At 40.6% G+C, this 18,893-nt stretch overlaps 3 protein-coding genes across 4 annotated transcripts in view; 1 reads left to right on the plus strand and 2 right to left on the minus strand.

Moving 5' to 3' along the window:
- Nucleotides 1-9,365, minus strand: part of SLC41A2 (solute carrier family 41 member 2) — a 43,707-nt gene extending 34,342 nt beyond the window's left edge. Inside the window, exons 1-3 of the mRNA XM_021536181.4 lie at nt 9,255-9,365; nt 2,332-3,063; nt 1,020-1,127 (exon numbers count right to left, since the gene is read on the minus strand). Coding sequence (XP_021391856.1) covers nt 1,020-1,127; nt 2,332-2,886 — 663 coding nt within the window. The 5' untranslated portion in view covers nt 2,887-3,063; nt 9,255-9,365. The remainder of the gene's footprint in view (nt 1-1,019; nt 1,128-2,331; nt 3,064-9,254) is intronic.
- Nucleotides 9,366-12,411: 3,046 nt separating this feature from the next.
- On the plus strand, nt 12,412-16,873 carry NOPCHAP1 (NOP protein chaperone 1). The gene is made up of 4 exons (XM_021536169.3): nt 12,412-12,490; nt 13,251-13,337; nt 14,330-14,466; nt 15,623-16,873. The coding sequence occupies exons 1-4, from the start codon at nt 12,430-12,432 to the stop codon at nt 15,806-15,808; spliced, it is 471 nt and encodes a 156-aa protein (XP_021391844.1). The 5' UTR covers nt 12,412-12,429; the 3' UTR covers nt 15,809-16,873.
- The window catches only part of ALDH1L2 (aldehyde dehydrogenase 1 family member L2), a 30,220-nt gene continuing 27,128 nt past the window's right edge, over nt 15,802-18,893 (minus strand). For both annotated transcript variants that reach the window (XM_021536155.4, XM_085569606.1), the window contains exon 23: nt 15,802-18,124. In XM_021536155.4, coding sequence (XP_021391830.3) covers nt 18,069-18,124 — 56 coding nt within the window. In that variant the 3' untranslated portion in view covers nt 15,802-18,068. The remainder of the gene's footprint in view (nt 18,125-18,893) is intronic.

The raw sequence follows: 18,893 nt of genomic DNA on the forward strand, positions 1-18,893 counted from the left end.
GAAGATGAGAATGACAGCTGGAAATTAACAAAAGCATGAATAATAGGGCACAGCCATTGATCACAAAGTGACTGAGAGGTCTAAACCTGACCCTTCTAGGCAAGAAAGTACATAAAACCCTAGAAAGTTTAAAAAGCAATATTCTACAAAGACACAGTAAAATCTCACCTGGAGTTATGCACACCTCTGACCAGACATGGACTGGAAAAAGTCATTAAAGCAGAAAGAGGCAGAGGGTGGGGGTCTTGCTGGAGAAGAACTGCATTAGGCAGTCTTAGAGAGATACCCAGTGCAGCTATCAGAAACAGCCCAGCCACATTATTAGACTGATCTAATCACTAGTTATTCACACACACACACAAAAGACAGAGAAGAAGGCAATCTGGCTTACTTAGACTAGAAAAATTAAGAGATATAACATCCCCTGAAATGTAAAAAACAACTATAACAAATACATGAGAAAAAACACCATGAAAAAAAACCCTAGTTATGCTACATTACAGTGCTGGCACACACAAAAAATAAGCAGACACAAAAAAAATCCCCAAACAACCTCACCATAACAAATATAAACAATTTTGTTTTGCCAGACAGGTAAAAAAAAAATAAAAAATTCTTGCAGTTAGATCAACAGAGGTCTGGAATAGCAATGTTACCAATGCTTTATTTTGGTGCCACACTAATGGTCTTTTAAAAAATGTGTTTAAAACAAACATTTTATTAGCCTATTCAAAATCCCTCAAGGTCAAAGAGATCTCTCAACCTTACACAACACACCTGTAAATATCAGGAATCTGCTTCATCTGTTCTGAATGATGAGTTGGAAGACTTTAGAAGTGAAGTTTTGATGTGTGGTAAGAAAAGCCACCATTTTAACTTTGCTGACTTAATAACAGATTTAAATTGTCTCATAACAGCCAGATGTATTCATAAACATAAAACACTTGTGTATCAAAGATTTGTTTCCTTTTTGAAATGTTTGAAACATGTATCTGAAGAGTGAAGAGAAAGTTACTTACAGCAGTTGACAGCCTGGATGCCAAGGTCATTTCCAAATTTCCTTTGAGACCAAGAAGTGCAGGAACCAAGATAAAGACTTCAGTAATATTCTTGAACACATCCCAGTGCTATACAAAGGACACAGTGGGAAACACTTAATTGAAAAATTCTCTTTTGACCATCCACAAACTATTAAAAAAATTCTGTAAATCGTAACTTCACCCTCTAAAAAAATTTAATATTTTTGTATTAGACCTAAAAGTCTGAAGTCACAACTGTTACCCGTTTAGATAAAACAGATTTATGGCTGCATATTACTACTTCAAAGATGAGAAGACTACAAGCAAGAGATACAAAACTTGGCCTTAAAACAAAAACAACTTAAAAAAAAGTCAGTAATTTAAAGTATTTTTTTTCATTACTTAAAATAGTCCCAGATATTGTGACTGTTCTTGAATACTGCTCTTAATTTTCAATTATATTTTCATCTTTTCCTTTCCAGCTATGTAGAAACCTCACATAAAACGAGCAAGGAATTAATTATCATATGAACAGAGCCTGTAAGTAAAAATGCTTGTCTTTTTTCTTTTACCTCTATGTGTGAAATTTACAAGAGCACAGCTTTCCAAAACCCAGATTATTTTAAAGAACTCTTTTCATTTTTTGCACACCAAGTTCTCAGCACTGAAGTGCTATGCTACTTTCTATGTCTTGTCAACCCAGATATTTAATTTGTCATCATTTACCAACTCTGACTAAACTAACAAAACTGCAAATTGTACTTTTATTCAGGGATTTTCAATAATTTAAATTATTATTTTATTGAAAAGAAAAAGATTCAATATAAGCATCTTTACAAAGAATAAATTTGTAAGATGTACATGAACAAAGCACCAGACTGGTGTCAAACAGCCCAAGGAAGCAATAAAGTTTGTAGGTAAAATTTTCTTTTCCTTTTTTTTTGAGGTAACAAAGCCTCTTTCCATTGCAACTGATTGAATTCCAAGATTCCTTTACTTTCTCAAGATTTTGAGTGACAAAGATTGTCACCTCTTCCTCCTATTTTAATTAACTTTGTAAACTCTTTAAGTGTAGCTAAAAAAATCATAAATCTGAACAAAGCAAAACCAAACAAAAGGGGGGAATCCACACAGATCAATTTCTGTATTGTATTTCTGTTTAAATATTTTCAAACTTTTAAAATAAGTTCACAGTAGAACCACACACAGACCTCATTACAGCTCAGTATTGCAGACATTTACAATGTCAAATGTCAGAACTACAGACCTCACAGACTACCTGTTAAAAAAGTCTTCCAAAGCAAATACCAACCTGTACAATATCCAAAACCATGCCAGCAGAAACAGTTCCAAACCCTGCTAGCAAAAAAGGTACAAGTATCTGCAGTGCCATAATACTACTCGATTCTTTGTGTTGTTTTCTACTTCCTTCCACAATGATATCCTCACTACTGTCACTAGAGAGAGTGTCATCCTGCAACATGGCATCTGTTTCTGAAGTGTCCATTCCATCACAGTAATCATAACTGGTAAAATCATCATATTTAGGGCTGCAGCTGGATGGGCTGTGTCCAATGCTACCATGAAAGCTTGCTTCTGAGAAGTGATGGTACTCCGTGTGTTGTTCGGACCTAACATTAAAATTGTGTCCTGCTGGTTGCAATCCATCTTGCCAGACACCATTCACCTTTTTGTGTCTTTCCTCTTGGTTTATTTGGTAAACAACAGGAACCATACTTAAAAGCAGTCTCAAAAATTTATCAGACTGAATTGTATTAAGATTTATGGTCCAGTTTACAAAGCCTTCTCTGTCATGGACTTTGCTATTTGTTTTGGAGATGGTAGACCTGCCTTTACAGTTAGTCATAGTGCTACAGAAGTACAGGTTGAAAAGCACTTTGTTCTTCAGATGACAGCCAAGAAATCTTGCAGGTGAGTCACCAAGTGCCACACTTACACGTGGACCAAAATGTTCCTTTTTTGCAAGCAGAAGTGTTTTTTCATTGCTCTCAAATCTTCAACAATTCCAAAAGCAAGACTGGATCTGCAAAAAAAAAAAAAAGTAGAAAGTATATATTTACTTCTAAAATATTTTAACTCTACAGAATACACAATATATTGGTTTGATTTTTCAGCTCACAATCTTTTCTCTTTTCTGTTTGTCGTGATTTAAGGTGAGGTTGTTTCTACTTTGACATTTCCATCATGGTAGTAAATAAAACCATGATATACTGACAGTCTCAAGTCATTTCACATTCCCTCCATCAGAAGCCACTTTACCTTCCTTTTCTGTAATCTTCATGTTGTGGTAATAATTGTAGCAGTTTACTAGAAGAACAGTTCTAATTTGACTCAAAGCTTTGCTGACTTTGGTATTTATTACTAAACTCCATCAATACAAGTAAATGATTGGCATAAACAGAGAAACAGTGGTCAAGGAGACTGCACCAGCATGATGTAGGATAACACAATTCCAAATGACTTTGCATCTATGGAAAGCTGTGAAAACATTTTACAGATTGCAGGAAATGAAAATATTTTAGAGCTAGAGGACTTTTAATCTGCATTTCCTAAGAAACTCAGCCTCCTATGATCATATTTTTTATGTCATGATTCCTATACTTCCCTCTGTTTCAAAGCTTTTAAGTCATCCAGTATTTTTTGAGCAATTTCAGACAGACTTTACAGGGACTGGAGATGTCAAAGCTTTTAGCAACTAATAGCCTTGTAAGAGATCCAAGTTTGTGCCTTTGCTGTTAGGTGTCTTCAAACATTAGCTGGGATAACTCAACTCCAGCATGGCCAGAGTCCACTTCAAAATTCCTGCTGCTCACAGAACTACTAGATTTTAGTTTTTTGAGTGAAAAAAGCAGCATGATGATTTTGCCTCTACCATTTCCTTTATCCAAAGGATCTCTGACCAAGAAACAAGTATTTTTAAAATGACATGGAAATTCATGGTTTGATCTAGAAAGAAGCTAAGTTTTTCAAGAAACAGCAAACTTTTTTCCACAAACCAACCAGGAATTTAAGTAACCAAGATTCCTGCAATATCTTTTGCCACTCTGTAGCAGATTGTGCTTCATTGAACCTTTCAGTTTCAGTGCATAAAAAACTCCTAGGCCTCAATTCTGGTTTCCATATACTTTAATTAGGAATAACAAATCAACTTTTGCTGCTATCCTGGAGCAGCTCTAACCACAAGTCAAAATGGTGCTCTGTTAAGTGCTACAGGAAGCCAGAATGAGAAGAAGAAATTGAAGGATTTCATTTCACTCTCAGAAAAATGCACTGAGAAAATTTTCTGACAGCTTTAGCAAGGCAGAGTCTGGCTCTCATTGCAGTTTCTCCCATATGTCCTCCAGTCATATCACCAGAGTGCTAGACCAGTGACTCATGAAAATTATTCACTGCTCTGGAACTCTGGCCAAAAATATTTGGGTTAATTATCCATATATTTTTTAACATATGGATTGTTCTCCTTTTAAATTTTTGTATTTTGGTGGTTTTTTAAAGAAACAAATACTTTGATAGGATTGTGGTTTCATTTAATATAAGAAAGTATTAACAAATAGAAAAGGTAAAAGGTGCTTAAAAGGTAAAAAAATGGGGAACAGAAAAATTATTTGGTCAAGTTCCAAATGTAGGAAGAGACTAGCGTGGATGGCTAGCAGTTGAAATAGTACAAAGCAGTTTGGATGATAGCCATTTATATTTTTCCTACCACAAAGAATGACAAAATGTGAACTTAATGATAAATGCTGGAAAATGAGAATTTACAAAGATAAACTGAAAACCATAGAACCATAAAATTGTTTCGGTTGGAAAAGTATTGTATAATATAATATACAGGAAAGAGTAATTGTTCCTTCAGAGCATACAGAGAGAAGATAACTCATAACCCTTCTAAATGTAACTATTCATTTATAAACGCCTGTTCCAACAAAAGTTATTTTCTACATGTCATCTGATGCAATATTTTCAGTATAAGTTACAGGATGCTAGTAACTTCTGTATTTTCTGGGGGGTTTTATGTACCTGTAGGATGCAGCAAACCTTGTTGTTCTTGTTGTTCTAAGGAACAACTAGAACATCCCAAGAAGTTTTACCATTGACAAGAAAAATGCCTATGTTGTGTTGTCTAGAAAATATATGGTAGCTACAAAAGCAAGCTCTACTCAAGTAAATATGAAGAAAAGGCAGTTAAAATCTCAAAAGTCTCTTTTCCAGTCTCTGTAGGAAGAGAAGTGGTTCTGGATTCTTGGCACATAATCTGGAGGTTACAAAAAAAGATTAAGTACTTAAAAAAGAAAAAGAGATAGAGACAAAGATCCTTTGAGAAGTCAGGAAGCAGCCTCAGATTTATCATAGGCATATTACATATGAAATGAAAGGACACCTTGTCTTTGTCCACACAGGCAAAATAATATGCTATGCCCAAACTATGAAATAATAATTCTCTCTTCCTTATTGTTTCCTAAGTATCTACTTTTAACAGTTTCTCCTTTTCCTTCATGTATTTTATAGCACACAACAATTACTGTGTATTACCCACCCCTTTCTCTCAGTCCTGCAAGCATACATAAACACAAATAGTTCTGTAAATATAAACAAATAAACCCTGCCATTCACCAAAAATGTGTTCCTGAAAAATGAAACACTTGGCAATTCAAAAGAGAGCAAGCTGATTTTACCCATAAGAGTTAATACAACTGATGCACACAGCAATTTAAAAAATATACATGGAGACAGAGTACGTGATGGACAGGCAGAAATAAATGCTGTAGAAAATAGGACCACAAAATGGGAGAGATGCTGACTTTTGGAAATGCAAAGCTGGTTTTGAAAAATCTCAGGTACTTCAGCTATCAAACTGAACACCTGATCATCATCATATTTTTCCATCCTTCACCTTTGATTGGCTTGCTTCATCTGAGAAAGATGAAATTACCAAAAAAATTAAACTGTTCAGGAGGAAGCTCAATGAATTCTCTTCACTAGACATTGCCCAAAGAATTGTCCACATTGTTCCAGACCCATCTATAATGCTGTTCTCAAGAACATGGGAAAGAAAAGGCTTCTTCCATACTTCCCCTTGGCTTAAAGAACATCTAGCATTAGCAGGATTAAGGGACTGGATTCTACAGCTAAATTTGATCACATAGATATTAGACTGCCAACAATTCATTTAAAGCGTGAACACAATAAATCACTGTGACCTTTTAAGAACATTCAAAAAAAGGGGAAGGAGGAAGAATCAAGCATGAAATTACTGCAGAGTAAACATTATGACAGGCTAAAACAAATACTTACCAAAGTTCAGGTCTAGGGAATTTCTGATTTCTTTCAGAGCTTGGCTAACAAAACCAAAAGATAACATCTATATAAATAATTCTGAGGGCTTTCATGGGACCCAAAGCTGATCACACCACAGTCTAAACCTGTTTTTCCTAAAAGTTGCCAACATTTTTTGCAGGTGGTCTTTTCAAGCATTAATAATCTCTACACTGCACTTTTAGGCAGTCCACAATAAAATACAATTGTGTAAACTTGCCTGCCTGAGAAATGCCTCTCAGGACAAGAACAAGCCTTGGAAAGGGATTCAGGAAAGTAATATGAAACGCTAATGAAACACTCAACTTTAATATTTTGCCATAATAAGCAAAGATGAAGCTGGATTATTCCTTGGCATGAAAGACTCTTTGTGTCTTCAGAGATGAAACCAGACTCTTCTCACTGAAAGGATGAGAGGTAGCAGGCACAAATTGAAACGTAAGAATGTAAGAAAAAGCTGGCGGTTTTTACCATGACAGTGCCTGAACACTGGCTCAAACAAGTTCTGGAGACTCCATACTTGGTGATATTTGAAACTAAACTGGACATGGCCCCAGGCAACCTGTTCTTCTTGACCCTACACCAAGCAGATGTTGCTGAACAGAAAATTTCCTGAGATTTCTTCTGACCTCAGCAATTCTGAGATTCTGTAAAGTTGGGGAAATGAGGTTTTGGTGGTATTTTTTAAGTTCAGAATACAAGTGATACAGTGATGTGCATGGCCTCTTCTCCACTATTGTGTTCTGTATACAAAAAAGTGTCAGTATCACACTGACACCCTTATCACAGCAATGGCTAATCATTTATATTAGTGTAGTGGGCATATCAGTAGAAAGGGAATGCTGCATCATATCACCTCAGCATCACAGAGAGTAAACCAGCTGTATTATCATCAACCATTCCAAAAAATCCAGAAACCAATGTGGTACACTGGGCTAAGATTATTTATACCAGATATTGAGTGTAGAGTGGAAAAGGTTGTAAAACATGCTGAAAATTAACAAATGTTGCATGCAAGGCAGACATGAGACCATTATATACCATTTTTAAGCATTATGCAGTAAACTGGTTAACACTGTGTTTATTGTATGGCAGTTGCTGGTTAAACTAACAGCAAAAGAAACAAATAACAAGAGGAAAAAAACAGACTAAAGAACCTCTAGATGTCTTCTTGACAGTAAACCACTGGAAAGACCTGCCACCCTCAGGCTCAATTTTCAGACAAGTTTGAGACTGCTGCATTCCACTTCCTGAAAACGGCAGGTTTCAATTTTGGCCCCAAGGAAGAGAAAAGCAGCTGTGAGAAAAAGACTTGGTTTGACTCTGCACTTTTAAGGCAACTCATCTAGAAAAGACCAAAACAGAGTCAAAACACAGCAGCAAGGCTGTGCAATGTGGTTGGTTGTAAAATGACCCAAATGGAATACCAGCATGAAAAATACCAGGCAAATCACATCCTTCAGCCCATCAAAAGCACGTGGGAGAGTATGAAATATAAGAGTTAATACAGTCCTGTAGATTAAGTAACCAATAAGTATTCACCAGGATGAATCCTAACTACTCTTTGGGATCCTGATTACAGGTCTCTACTGTCATCACCAAGGAGAGATGAATTACTTATTAACTCAGGCATTCGGATACAGACTTCCTATTGCTTTTGTGAATAATATTATACAGGTATTTGAAAAGGAAATGATACACTGTTATTTTTCCTCCTGGAGTATCTATCAAGCATATTGCAGTATTTATGGATCCAGTTTCACAATCTCTTTAGGGCAGTAGATGTAGGGAATGCTGCCAAAACAGGTCATCCTATCTGCTCTCATCTTTTTACCTACATTACTAAACTGGTAAAGTGAGAATAACTAGGCATGTGTTCTAAACATTGCCTAAACAATTATTTTATTTTATATGATTCACATACTGTCATACTGTAGTGTGCTCTATAACCTAGATTCAAATGTGAGTGAAGAAGACATTCAACTATATCCTGGACAGTGGGCCAGGGGAAGCAGTAATTGTAACATTCAGTGAAACTAGAAAAATAGACAGCTACAACCTGAAGTTAACTGAGAATTAATGAAGGAGTAGAAAGTAAAGTAGAATAAATCACAAAAAGCTCCTATGTTTTGGCAGAAAAGTATGTAAAGAGAATAAACGTGCCATCACACATTAATTATAATTAACTACACATTAATTAACATTTGTAAACAAAAAAATAGATGGTTGTTGAAGTCTGTACACATGTTGTTCAGGTAGAGGTTCCATGCTTGTCTAGCAATGCATCTGCGGTGACCATCTGGCACATTTTCATGGGTGCAAAGGTGGGAAGAGAACTGCCTGCCCATACGGGTGTAAAGAATGCCAAGGAATAGGGGCTACTGGGAACGTTGGGCAGGTCTTGTGCAGTTAGAGAGAAACCGAAGAAAAGGCTCATTGTCCCGGCTACCTGGAGCAGTGCATAATAACGCGCACATGATGAAAGGCGCTGCGGGGCTCCAGGGAGCGCAGGGTACCGGGGCGCGGGCGGCCAAACGCGCGGCAGCATCCGCGCTCCGGGCGCAGGACACCGGCGCGGCCGGCGCCGGGGGCGGCTGCGGGAGACGAGCGGCGGGAGCGGGGGGGCCCGCAGCACGGGGAGGGCGAGCCCCGCGGCACCCGGGAGCGCCGGCCGGGGCGGGAGGCGGGCGGCACCGAGCGTCCCCCAGCCCTGGGCGCCCCGGGCACCCCGGCATCGGGGCGGGCCGGCGTGGCGCTCGGAGGGCTCCGCCACCGGCCGGGAAACTTTCCCGCCCGCGGCCCCCGCCGCCTCCCCCGGCCCGGGGCGGCGGGTCCCCGGCCCGCTCGGCCCCGCTGCCCTCGCTCCCCGCGCCGCCCCCTCGGGCCGCGCCCTCCCCTCACCTGGGCGAGAGCGGCGCCGGCAGCGCGGCGGGGTCGCGCTCCATCGCTGCGGCGGCGCGGGAGCCGCCGGCGGCGGTGACAGCTCCGCGCTAGGTGAGCGCCGCCGCCACTGGGCAGGCGCGGAAGCGGGCGGCCCCCGCGATGATGTGGCCCGTGATGCGCAGAGCCGCCGCCGCCACCGGCCGCTCCGAGCCGCCGCGGGGCGGGGGAGGGAGGAGCCGAGCGCCGCCGCCCGCGGGACGGGACGGGACGGGATGGGATGAGGCACTGTGCCCGTGGTCACCCCCAGCCTGGTCCCCGGGGCGAGCCCCCGCTGCGACACCCGCCGGCGCCCCCTTCCCGCTGCGCTCAGAGGTGGCGGGGGGCGAAGCTGCATCCCCGCCTCGCTGCCCCCGCCAGGGCCCGGCCGCTGCCCCGCAGCCGCGCACACAAAGCGCTGGGGAGTGGGGCGCCAGGGCGCTCCCCGGGCAGCGCCTTGGCTTCCACTCGCAGAAGCTTTCTTGGCCGTAGCACAGCAGTCGCCGTTTTGTACTGACTCCTGACTGCCAGCTACCAGGACATTGTCGCTTTTTCCTGCCAGTTGGCAAAAAGCAGCTAATGCAGGAATGCAGTTTTGTAAAGCGTTTGGGTCAGTTGGAATATCCTTGTTCTTGCCCAACTGGGCTGTACACCCTGCAAACAGCATGTAAATCTGCTAGTTCCTCCCTTGACATCAGCTGCCTCTGTTTAAATAAGCATGGAGCCAAGGCCTTCCCGGACTCCAGTTTTGCAAAACACGTAATATTAACAGTTTATATTAATACATTCAAACAGTAAAATTAGCTAAATTTGTGCATTTATTATCAGTACTAGTATTATTTCTCAATTGTTGCTTGACACTTTGAAGTGGTAAGAATGCCTTAACTGGAAGTTGAAAAGGAAGAAAGGAAGAAAGAGGATGAAAAGAGAAGATTTAATGATGATGACAGCAGCCAAGCCACAGCATCCCTTTTCCTGTATGCAGAGAGAAAAAAAAAAACAGCACGGGCAAGTCACCAGGTGTCTGCCATAAACTGGAGCTAGCTGCGGTGGGGAAATGTATTTGCAGGACTGGGGCCAAAACAGTCTGCACTATGAGAGTGAAACATACAGAATCAGGTCGAACACTCACTCAATACCACCTTCAATGAATGAAGCAGCCCAAACCTCGGAGCTAATAATTCAGCTGTCTCAAGCCTGTGTTTATTGGGGATTTGGGCTACAGATACTGAAGCTTCACCACCCTAGTAGCAACCCTATATATCCATGGGATGTGTGAGCTCAGGTGTTATTACACAGCATGGATCTTAGCTGGCTACCCTAGAAATCAGATAAACATCACATCTGCCATTGCTGCCAACAGGTGAGATTGTAAACCTGAGGTTTGGGAATAGCACCTGAGGGTGCTGTTTCTGGCTTTTCTAATTGCTTGTCTGGTTATCTTGGGCAATCACTTCATCACTCCCTGCTACATGTTCCTTGACAGCATAATAACCCGCCCTCCATGGAAATCACACAATACCCATGGATGAAATACATTGTTTGAGGTTCACACACAGTTATTTTGAGTTGTGTTCAAATTCAGAAAGACCCACTTTTGAGGCCCAAGGCAAATAAACCTCAGCCCTCAAGATTTTTCAGTCATTGAAGCTAGTAAGGGGATTTTTCTGGGAAATGGAAATTCTGGAGTGCAGTTGGGAAGAAAGGTGCAGGTAGCAAATTCAGTGGAATGCACCTGGCACTGTGGGTTGGCTGGGGAAGTGGCAGAGGACACTTGTTTGGGACAGTCAGTCAGGAAAACAGCAGGGTGGTCTCTTGCTTGAGGCCTTGCAGAGGTTTGCTTCTTATTCATGTTAATTCCAAGATACTGGGATCTGGGTGATTTGGTTTTTTCCTGTGTTCTTTGCAATGAGGGCCTATAAACACCACTTACCTGATTACTATTTATTCTCATTTTCATCTTGGACTTCCTATCTTGTTTCTTATAAACCATTCAATTTTCTTTTTGCATTTTTCATATTGTCTAGATATGCAAAGACAGAAACTGCAGAAGAAATCCTGAATAACAGACTGGACAGTGTCAGTTGAACTTGGTGGTTGTGTAAGTTTGTTTTCCAGAGGATGATTACAGCTCTCTCAGGGTCTGGCATTTAACTTTTAAGTTCATCTATCAAATTCTGAAAATGAAAATGGGAGAGTTTTGAGAGATAAGCAGCTACTGACAGGCATTCAAATGATGTTACCTGTGGCAAGCACATTTCTCTCCCTCTCAGGATTTTTCATAGAGGTGCACAGAGAGAAATGAAAGAGAAAACAATTTCTATTTCTGCTCCTTGTTTTTCCTATGTGGAATGTGTTTGGAGAATTGTTTACCTGGAGTGAGTGCTTGATTGGATTCTGGTGAGATTGTTTGAGCCTGATGGCCAATCCAATCCATCTGTGTCCGGACTCTCGCGAGAGGGTCACAAGTTGTGGGAGAGTTAGAGTCAGAGAAAGTAGAATGTAGTTTTAGTATTCTCCTTTTATATAGTATATTAATGTATTTTAGCATAGTGATAATAAAGAAATAATTCAGCCTTCTGAATTGAGTCAGACATTGTCATTTCTTCCCATTGTGTTCGTCTGCATTTACAGTAGTTACCTGCTGGCAGCTTGGTTCCACAGGTTTTTAATGGTGATGGGATGGACTTTTTGTGCCAAATCACAGAATCAGTCAGGTTGGAAAGGACCATAGTGGATCATCTGGTACAACCTCCCTGCTTAAGCAGCGTTGTACTTGAGCACTTTACACAGAATTGTGTCCGAACAGTTTTTGAATATCTCCAGTATGGGAGACTCCACAACATCCCTGGGCAATGTGTTCTAGGCGCGTGGTCACTTGCACAGTAAAGAAGTTCTTCCTCATGTTCAGGTGGAACTTGCTGCGCATCGGTTCCTGCCTCTTGTCCTGTTGCTCGGTGCCACCAAGAAGAGCCTGGCTCCATCCTCTTGCCACCCTCCCTTGACGTGCTCATGTTGAGTGGCGCCATCTCCCCTCAGCCGCCTCTCCCGGGCTACGCCGGCCTGCAGCGGCCGCGGCCTCCGCTGCTCCTCCCGCCCGCCGGGGGGCGCGCGCGGCCGGGCGCGCGGGCCGCTCCCCTTCCGCGCGGGCGGGCGCATGGCGGGCCGCGGCGGCGCGGCGGCGGCCCGGGAGCTGCTGGACGTGCGGCCCCGGCCAGGTGAGTGAGTGAGCCCGGCCCCGGCCAGGTGAGTGAGTGAGTCCGGCCCCGGCACGGCGAGTGAGCCCGGCCCCGGCCAGGTGAGTGAGTGAGTCCGGCCCCGGCCAGGTGAGTGAGCCCGGCCCCGGCACGGCGAGCCCGGCGCCGCCTGCAGCCAGCGGGAGCTCGGCTCGGCCACGCTGCTCGTGGTGCCGCCCGTGCCCCGCTGGTGATCGCGTCCCGCGTGTACTGAAGAGCTACCCTCCGGGGAGGGGTAATGCGGAGTAGATAAGCGGGGAAATCCGCGCTGAGCTATGGGCAGTCGTAAGGACGCTTCTATGTGACCGGAGAGAAAAGTTAAATAGAGCGGTGCGCTTTGGTGAATGATGCCGGGCGGATGGCTCCGCCGGCCGTCATAAGGATAATTAATGGGTCATTAATGCCGAATTCCTGGCATCGTTTGGGTTTCCCGGCTGCCCACAGTTAGTGGAGGTCGCTGGCACCGGGATTTAATCGGTGCGACTGGCGCGCCTCAGCTCCCACCTCACCGAGCCTCGCAGAGGGGGATTAGAGGTTGTTTTTCATGCGTTTTAACTTTAGCTTAATTAAACTGTCTCAAAAACAGCTTAAGGAACTTCAGCTTAAACTGGAGTGTGTGAGAGGTGGCCTGCAGGGTGAGAACCTGTGCAGCCCAGTTTTCTTCCAAGAGCAGCAAAAGCAGATGGTAATTACGGAAAACTTGTCAGCTTAAACAGTTCAATACTCGTTTGTTTGTTTGCAGGGCTGGAAGACATTTTGCTGATTAATTCAAAATGTAGCAGCAAGAATGCCACAACTTTACAGACTATTAAGGTGCCAAGGAGCAATGGTAAGTAAGGAGGAGTTGTCGCTGGAAGTGGTCAAGTAGTAGGTAACATTTGTGACACAGCTTTTGCTTTGGTGCTTTCCTTTAAAAGGTAAAGAGAGAAGCTTTTGGGTTCAGTTTCTAGAGATAGTAGGTTCTCCTCCCATTACAGTTCCATGTCCCACTGGTGAGTCACGTAAATGCTGCTGCTGCTGCAAAATTAGATTTTGCAATGCTAGGCATTACAGCTCTTGAGTTTTAGGGACAGATGGTTCTTTCCCAGTATGGAGTTGTAGCTTGGGCTTCTTATCTCTTTTAGAAGTAATTTCTCAGTATGATGTATTTGTTGTATAAAAGCATTTAATTTAAAAAGGACTCCTGTCAAATTATTTTTTTTATGTTTTGTGATTGAGCTGAAATTTTAAAAGATTGTTCGATCAAATTCTTTATTGGATAAAAATCTCTACAAAGATGACAGTGTTTCAAAGATAGCTTATACTTGTTAGGCTTTGTGGTGCTCACCTGAAACAGTACCTCTTCTTAAAGAAAGAAAACTAGTGCTTGACTCATCTCCATGTGTGGAGCAGTTTATTTGAAGAAATTCTGGAGGTGAAAATACTGTCTTTCTCCATGGAAGGGTTATGAGTGTGAATCTCCTAATTCCATTGATTACCTTAAAATTCTTGTGAAGTCCTACTGAGCTGTAGAGGATGAGTGCTTTATACTTCAGCCTGGAGTTTCCATCTTTCTCCCACTGTCTTAATTTCAGAACTTCTTTTGTTAACTATGTTGACCTTTCATTGGTCTATTACGGCATCTGCTACGGCAAATTTTTCCATCTTCTTTGAGACCTTCAGTCTATACTTAATTATTGCAGATAGTCAGAAATTACAGTTGAAACAGAATCAGCTATAAAGGCTCATATCTGAGGTATAAATGTGAACACTAATGAACATCTCTTTGACTTACATTTATATTTATATATAAATATATCTGTGATAATTGTTTCTTTTCAGTTTTGGACCGAGTGCAGAGCTTTTTACCACAGATGGCCCAGGCAAATGATGAGCTCAAAAGAAAAATGGTAACAGCACCTGCTCATGAGTTTGATATTGAACATCTAGACAGTGAAACAGAAAAAGTTATAGAAATGGTAAATGTTTTTTTTTATTATTTTAATGTAAATATAGATGGGATTAAAATAACTCTCTGATCTTAGAATGAGTAATATGATAGATAAAGTGAAGTCTTGACCATTTTCTTTACCAAGTCTTTGATGTTCTAATTCAAAACACAGATATAACTAAACATGCTTATTTGGTTGAAATTTGCATCCTGGTTTTCATACTTGCAGAATTTAATCACTAGGGATCAAGTAGTTTAAGAACGGAGTAAGACATGCTGTTGAATCTACAACTCTGAATCAAAAGTCACAAATTGTATTTTAAATGTCTCCTAGGTGATTATGTTTAGAAACTGGACAATATAAAGCATAACAGAAGGCTTTAGAATAAGAGTAATAACTGGCTTTCAGCTCTGCTCTGTTGGTATTTTTAGGAATTACTAGATCTTGGATTTAGAAGAGTTGTTAGTGTTGTTGTGATCATCTGTTGCTGGAATTTGTCTATTTATTTGCAGTCACTTTATAATATTTTATTTCTGGTTTTAACTGAAGTGCTGCAGGCATATGCTTATATAAGAAAACTTTATTTTGAAGGCGATATATGTGCATGACCCAGCCAAATCCTTTCTGGCTAAGCAGGCCTCAAAAATTATGGCTCTGTATATGGATATATGAAATGTCTTCAAAAAATATCCTGGTGGTTTAAACTGCTTGTTATTTTAGAGTAGTTGTGGTACCCTGAATACTACTACATTATAAGATATAAATTATATTAATATATATATGCCTACATGTGTTTGTATGTTTGTCATGAGCCCTTATACACTAAATGATTTCGTTTGAATTTTTTTACTGAATAGTAGTTTTGATGCCTGCTGCTTGTCAGTGTAAATACCTGATTTAGATAATCTGAGTTCAGCTATTGACTCAGTTCTTTCTTTGAAAGTGATATGAATATGGTCTTAGATTTCCTATAGGCCAGTAATATTTAGGAATCTCTTAATGATATTTGTAAAATCCTAGGAAACCCCAAAGGGCTTTTTTGTTGTGGTTAGTTTCTCATGGTAGCAGGCTGTTTAATGTGTTCACCTTGTTTTACTCCAGTGATAGAAGTGCTGTAATGTGTGTGTGTGTGTATATATATATGTAGTATATATAATGTGCTAACCAAGATTTTTTGTTTCAGAATGTGGCTGTAGTTGAACTGAGTGATTCTGATACAGATGAAGAGTTGCTGACTTCAGAAGATGACTCGGAATCTGATGAAGATGACTCTGTAACTGATGAAGTGACAGTAGACAACATTAAGTTTCCTAAACAAAAGGGAGAAAAGGGCAAAATAGAAATTTTGGACAGCAAAGCAAATGAGTAATCCCATTTTATTTTGCTTTAAAAATCCCCAAACCAACCAAATCATGTTTTCTCACTTTGAAGAGTTGGCCCTTAAAACCACTTTGTTTCCCAGTATAGCATTTCTTGGGATCCTGTGAAATGCTATAGTTTATGTGGTGGAGAATTCAGGATCCACTCATGGCTGGGGAAGGCTGGATTTCTGAAGAATTAAGTTCAATTTGACTCATCAAATAACAGGAAAATGGGCTTCAGAGTAGTTTACAGCAAGAAAACAGCTAGAGTAAGGGGCACTTGAAAGATAAACATTCTTGTTCTGTTGCTTTGTTGAAGACTGTTTTTATAGGAAGATAGCAGTTTTTGCTTCAAGGGTAAGAAAGAGTTAACTAGGAAAAAAGCTTTGTTTTCATAGTCCATGTCCTGTGAGGTGTTATGTACACTCTCTTCACTATTAAACATGATCTTTCAGTACCCCAGAGGTATGTCTACATTGCATTCATGCTGGACACCAGAGCCGTGGCTGAGCTCATTTCTAGCTGAGCCAGCCTGGGTAAGGACAGCCATGAGCAGATTTCAGCAAAGGGTGACTCAGTCCTTACCCTGTGTGCCTGCACTGGGCTCCACAGCAGCACGGGAGCTTACAGGCTCCCGTGGGAAACCTTCGTGGCTGCAGTGCAAACACCTCCATACTAAAAGGATCAAGGCTGTCCCTGGGGGCTTGTGATGGCTTTAAGCTACACTTTGCATCCCCCAAATTCCCTGCCACGTTTCCAGTTTCCATTTTGTTAACGGTCACTGACAGAAGGATGGAAAGGTGAATTTTCAGCTGGCCTGTACTTAAATTGCCTAGACACAATTGTGGAACCAGTCAGTGAAAGTGTGTCCCATTTATACTTACCTCGATCAAGTACAATGGTTTGTTTGGACTACTACATTTACTTCATATATCAGTTTGCATTTCAGAAATATCTGTCATGCTCCTGGATGTCATTGTTTCTTAAAGGAACTTTGTATTTTCTATACCATTAAAGTAAAAGTTTCTATACTGTATTTGCTCAAATATTAAACTGAATGTCATGGCTTGAAACCTGCAGTTATGTATAGAATTTATTTTGAAACCTGTACCTAAAGTTCTAGTTTTAATACCTGTTTGTGTAGTATTTGTGGTAAGAAATAACAAGGATTCTAGTCTTTCTTTTACAATGTGGCTTAAATATAAGATGGAGACATGATTTACTGATTAAACCATGGAATATTTTAGTGAAGGGGAAGGATGAGGATCAAAGAATTAGACTACTACCGTTAATAGCAGCCCACAGATAAATGAAGCTTTGGGTGTTTTTCCATTCTAAGAGCAAGGAGTCTTAACAGGCTTAGTTAAATAAGGTCTCAATCTATAGAAAATTTCTTCCAAACTGAAAAAAGTTTGAAAGCCACCTTTCATTTCACCTTGGTCATTTAACAAGGGATTTTCCCAGAGATTACAAAGAACCCAAAATTGTGAAATACATAGTAATAATCATACAGTATGAAACAGTTATTACAGTCCATGTTCACAGACACAAAATGTGTTTTTAATCCATTAATGTAACCACCTTTCAAATTGCAGGCAGATCACACATTCTGTATCAACAAAAAGGTAGAAAATATTTTCAGTAACTTTAGCTTGATATGCATAGTTTAACACCAATATTGAACTCTGTATGTACTATACAAAGATCATAGTAAGTGCACTTCCTTGCATTGATTTACTTCTTATGGCACAAAGGTTTTCTGTACTGCTGAAAAGTCACCAGAGCAGAGTGTTTAACTGCTACCATGAACCCTGAACTGGTTTATAGCAAAAATGGCATAATGAGTATATTTTAGTTCAACTTTGGAAGCCTAATGACTAAGGATTTTAAATTATCATGTAAACATTATGTCACAGAAATATAAAGTAGGTGTGTGAGAACTTATTCTTCAGTTCTATTTTAAAAAAAGAAACTGAACCATATTCGTGGAGGGTTTTGGTGGGGGGGGGGATGGGGGGAAATTGTGCTACCAACTGTTGCTGCTACATAATTTAAATAACTTCAGGGTGATTTCCAAAAGCTATTGTCTGTGAGACTAAAATCTGGACCTAATTTATAGAAACATATCCATGGAATGAGTATTTTACTTAGTTTTTTTTTGGTTGTAGCACTGCAGACAGCATATCCTAGGTGTGGTATCGAGCGCTTTGTGTACTCAACAAAATTCAAACTCTGTTCAAAGTCTGCTTCCCAAGTGGAGCTGTTACTTTAATATTCCACAGTGATGGCTTTTGTTCTGAGATATTCATGAAGAGCTTCTTCACCTGTACAAACACAATATTCACCTGTTAGAACAGCAGCTAAATGAATTTTGTCAGATCGTAACTATTATTAAGAAAAAAATTGAAACACTGTAGCCAATATTCGAGTCCTTAAGGAACAATGAAAACTAATTACCTTTCCACTGTGATTTACACAGACCTGGTTTGAGTAGAGGCCAGATCCAACAGATATGGAAGAAAAAGGAGCTGGAATTTAACAAGCAGCTCCCCAAGCAGCAGCAGTCTTTAGATGGCCACTGGGGGCTCATAGCTGAATTTATGAACTTTGCTTCTCCTCTATTAAAGGTCATAGGTAGAGAAGCTGTGTGAAAAGCAGTAATGTTTTTTTCCCTGACATCATTACTCATTTTGGTTTTAGGAACTGTCTTTGGAGATTGCAAAAGCAAAAATCTGTTCTGTGAATGAAATTTGGTTTTCTTTTTTTCTCTGTCATGAAGCTTGATCTGTTAAGACTTGCCAAGCTTCTTTGACACAGTGGACTTCACTTTTCTAAAAAGTTGTTTTGAAAAGAGAATATTTTTTAATGCATCTTTTTCTATGGCTGTTGGCAAATTTTGGTGACATTTTAAGGTATAAAAAGGTTTCCCATTCTCTTATTTAGAGGAGAAACCTATATTAGCATTCTCTCTGAGGGAAAGAGTATTTGGGGCAATACCATTATTATTTGATAGCCTTTGTAGCCTGTACAGAGCTCTGCAAAAGCTGTAATTTATTTGTCTGCTCTCAGAGCAGTCAGAGAGGAATATTTTTG

Source organism: Lonchura striata, chromosome 1A (assembly GCF_050655825.1).
Source record: "Lonchura striata isolate lonStrDom1 chromosome 1A, ASM5065582v1, whole genome shotgun sequence".
Taxonomy (NCBI): Eukaryota; Metazoa; Chordata; class Aves; order Passeriformes; family Estrildidae; genus Lonchura; species Lonchura striata.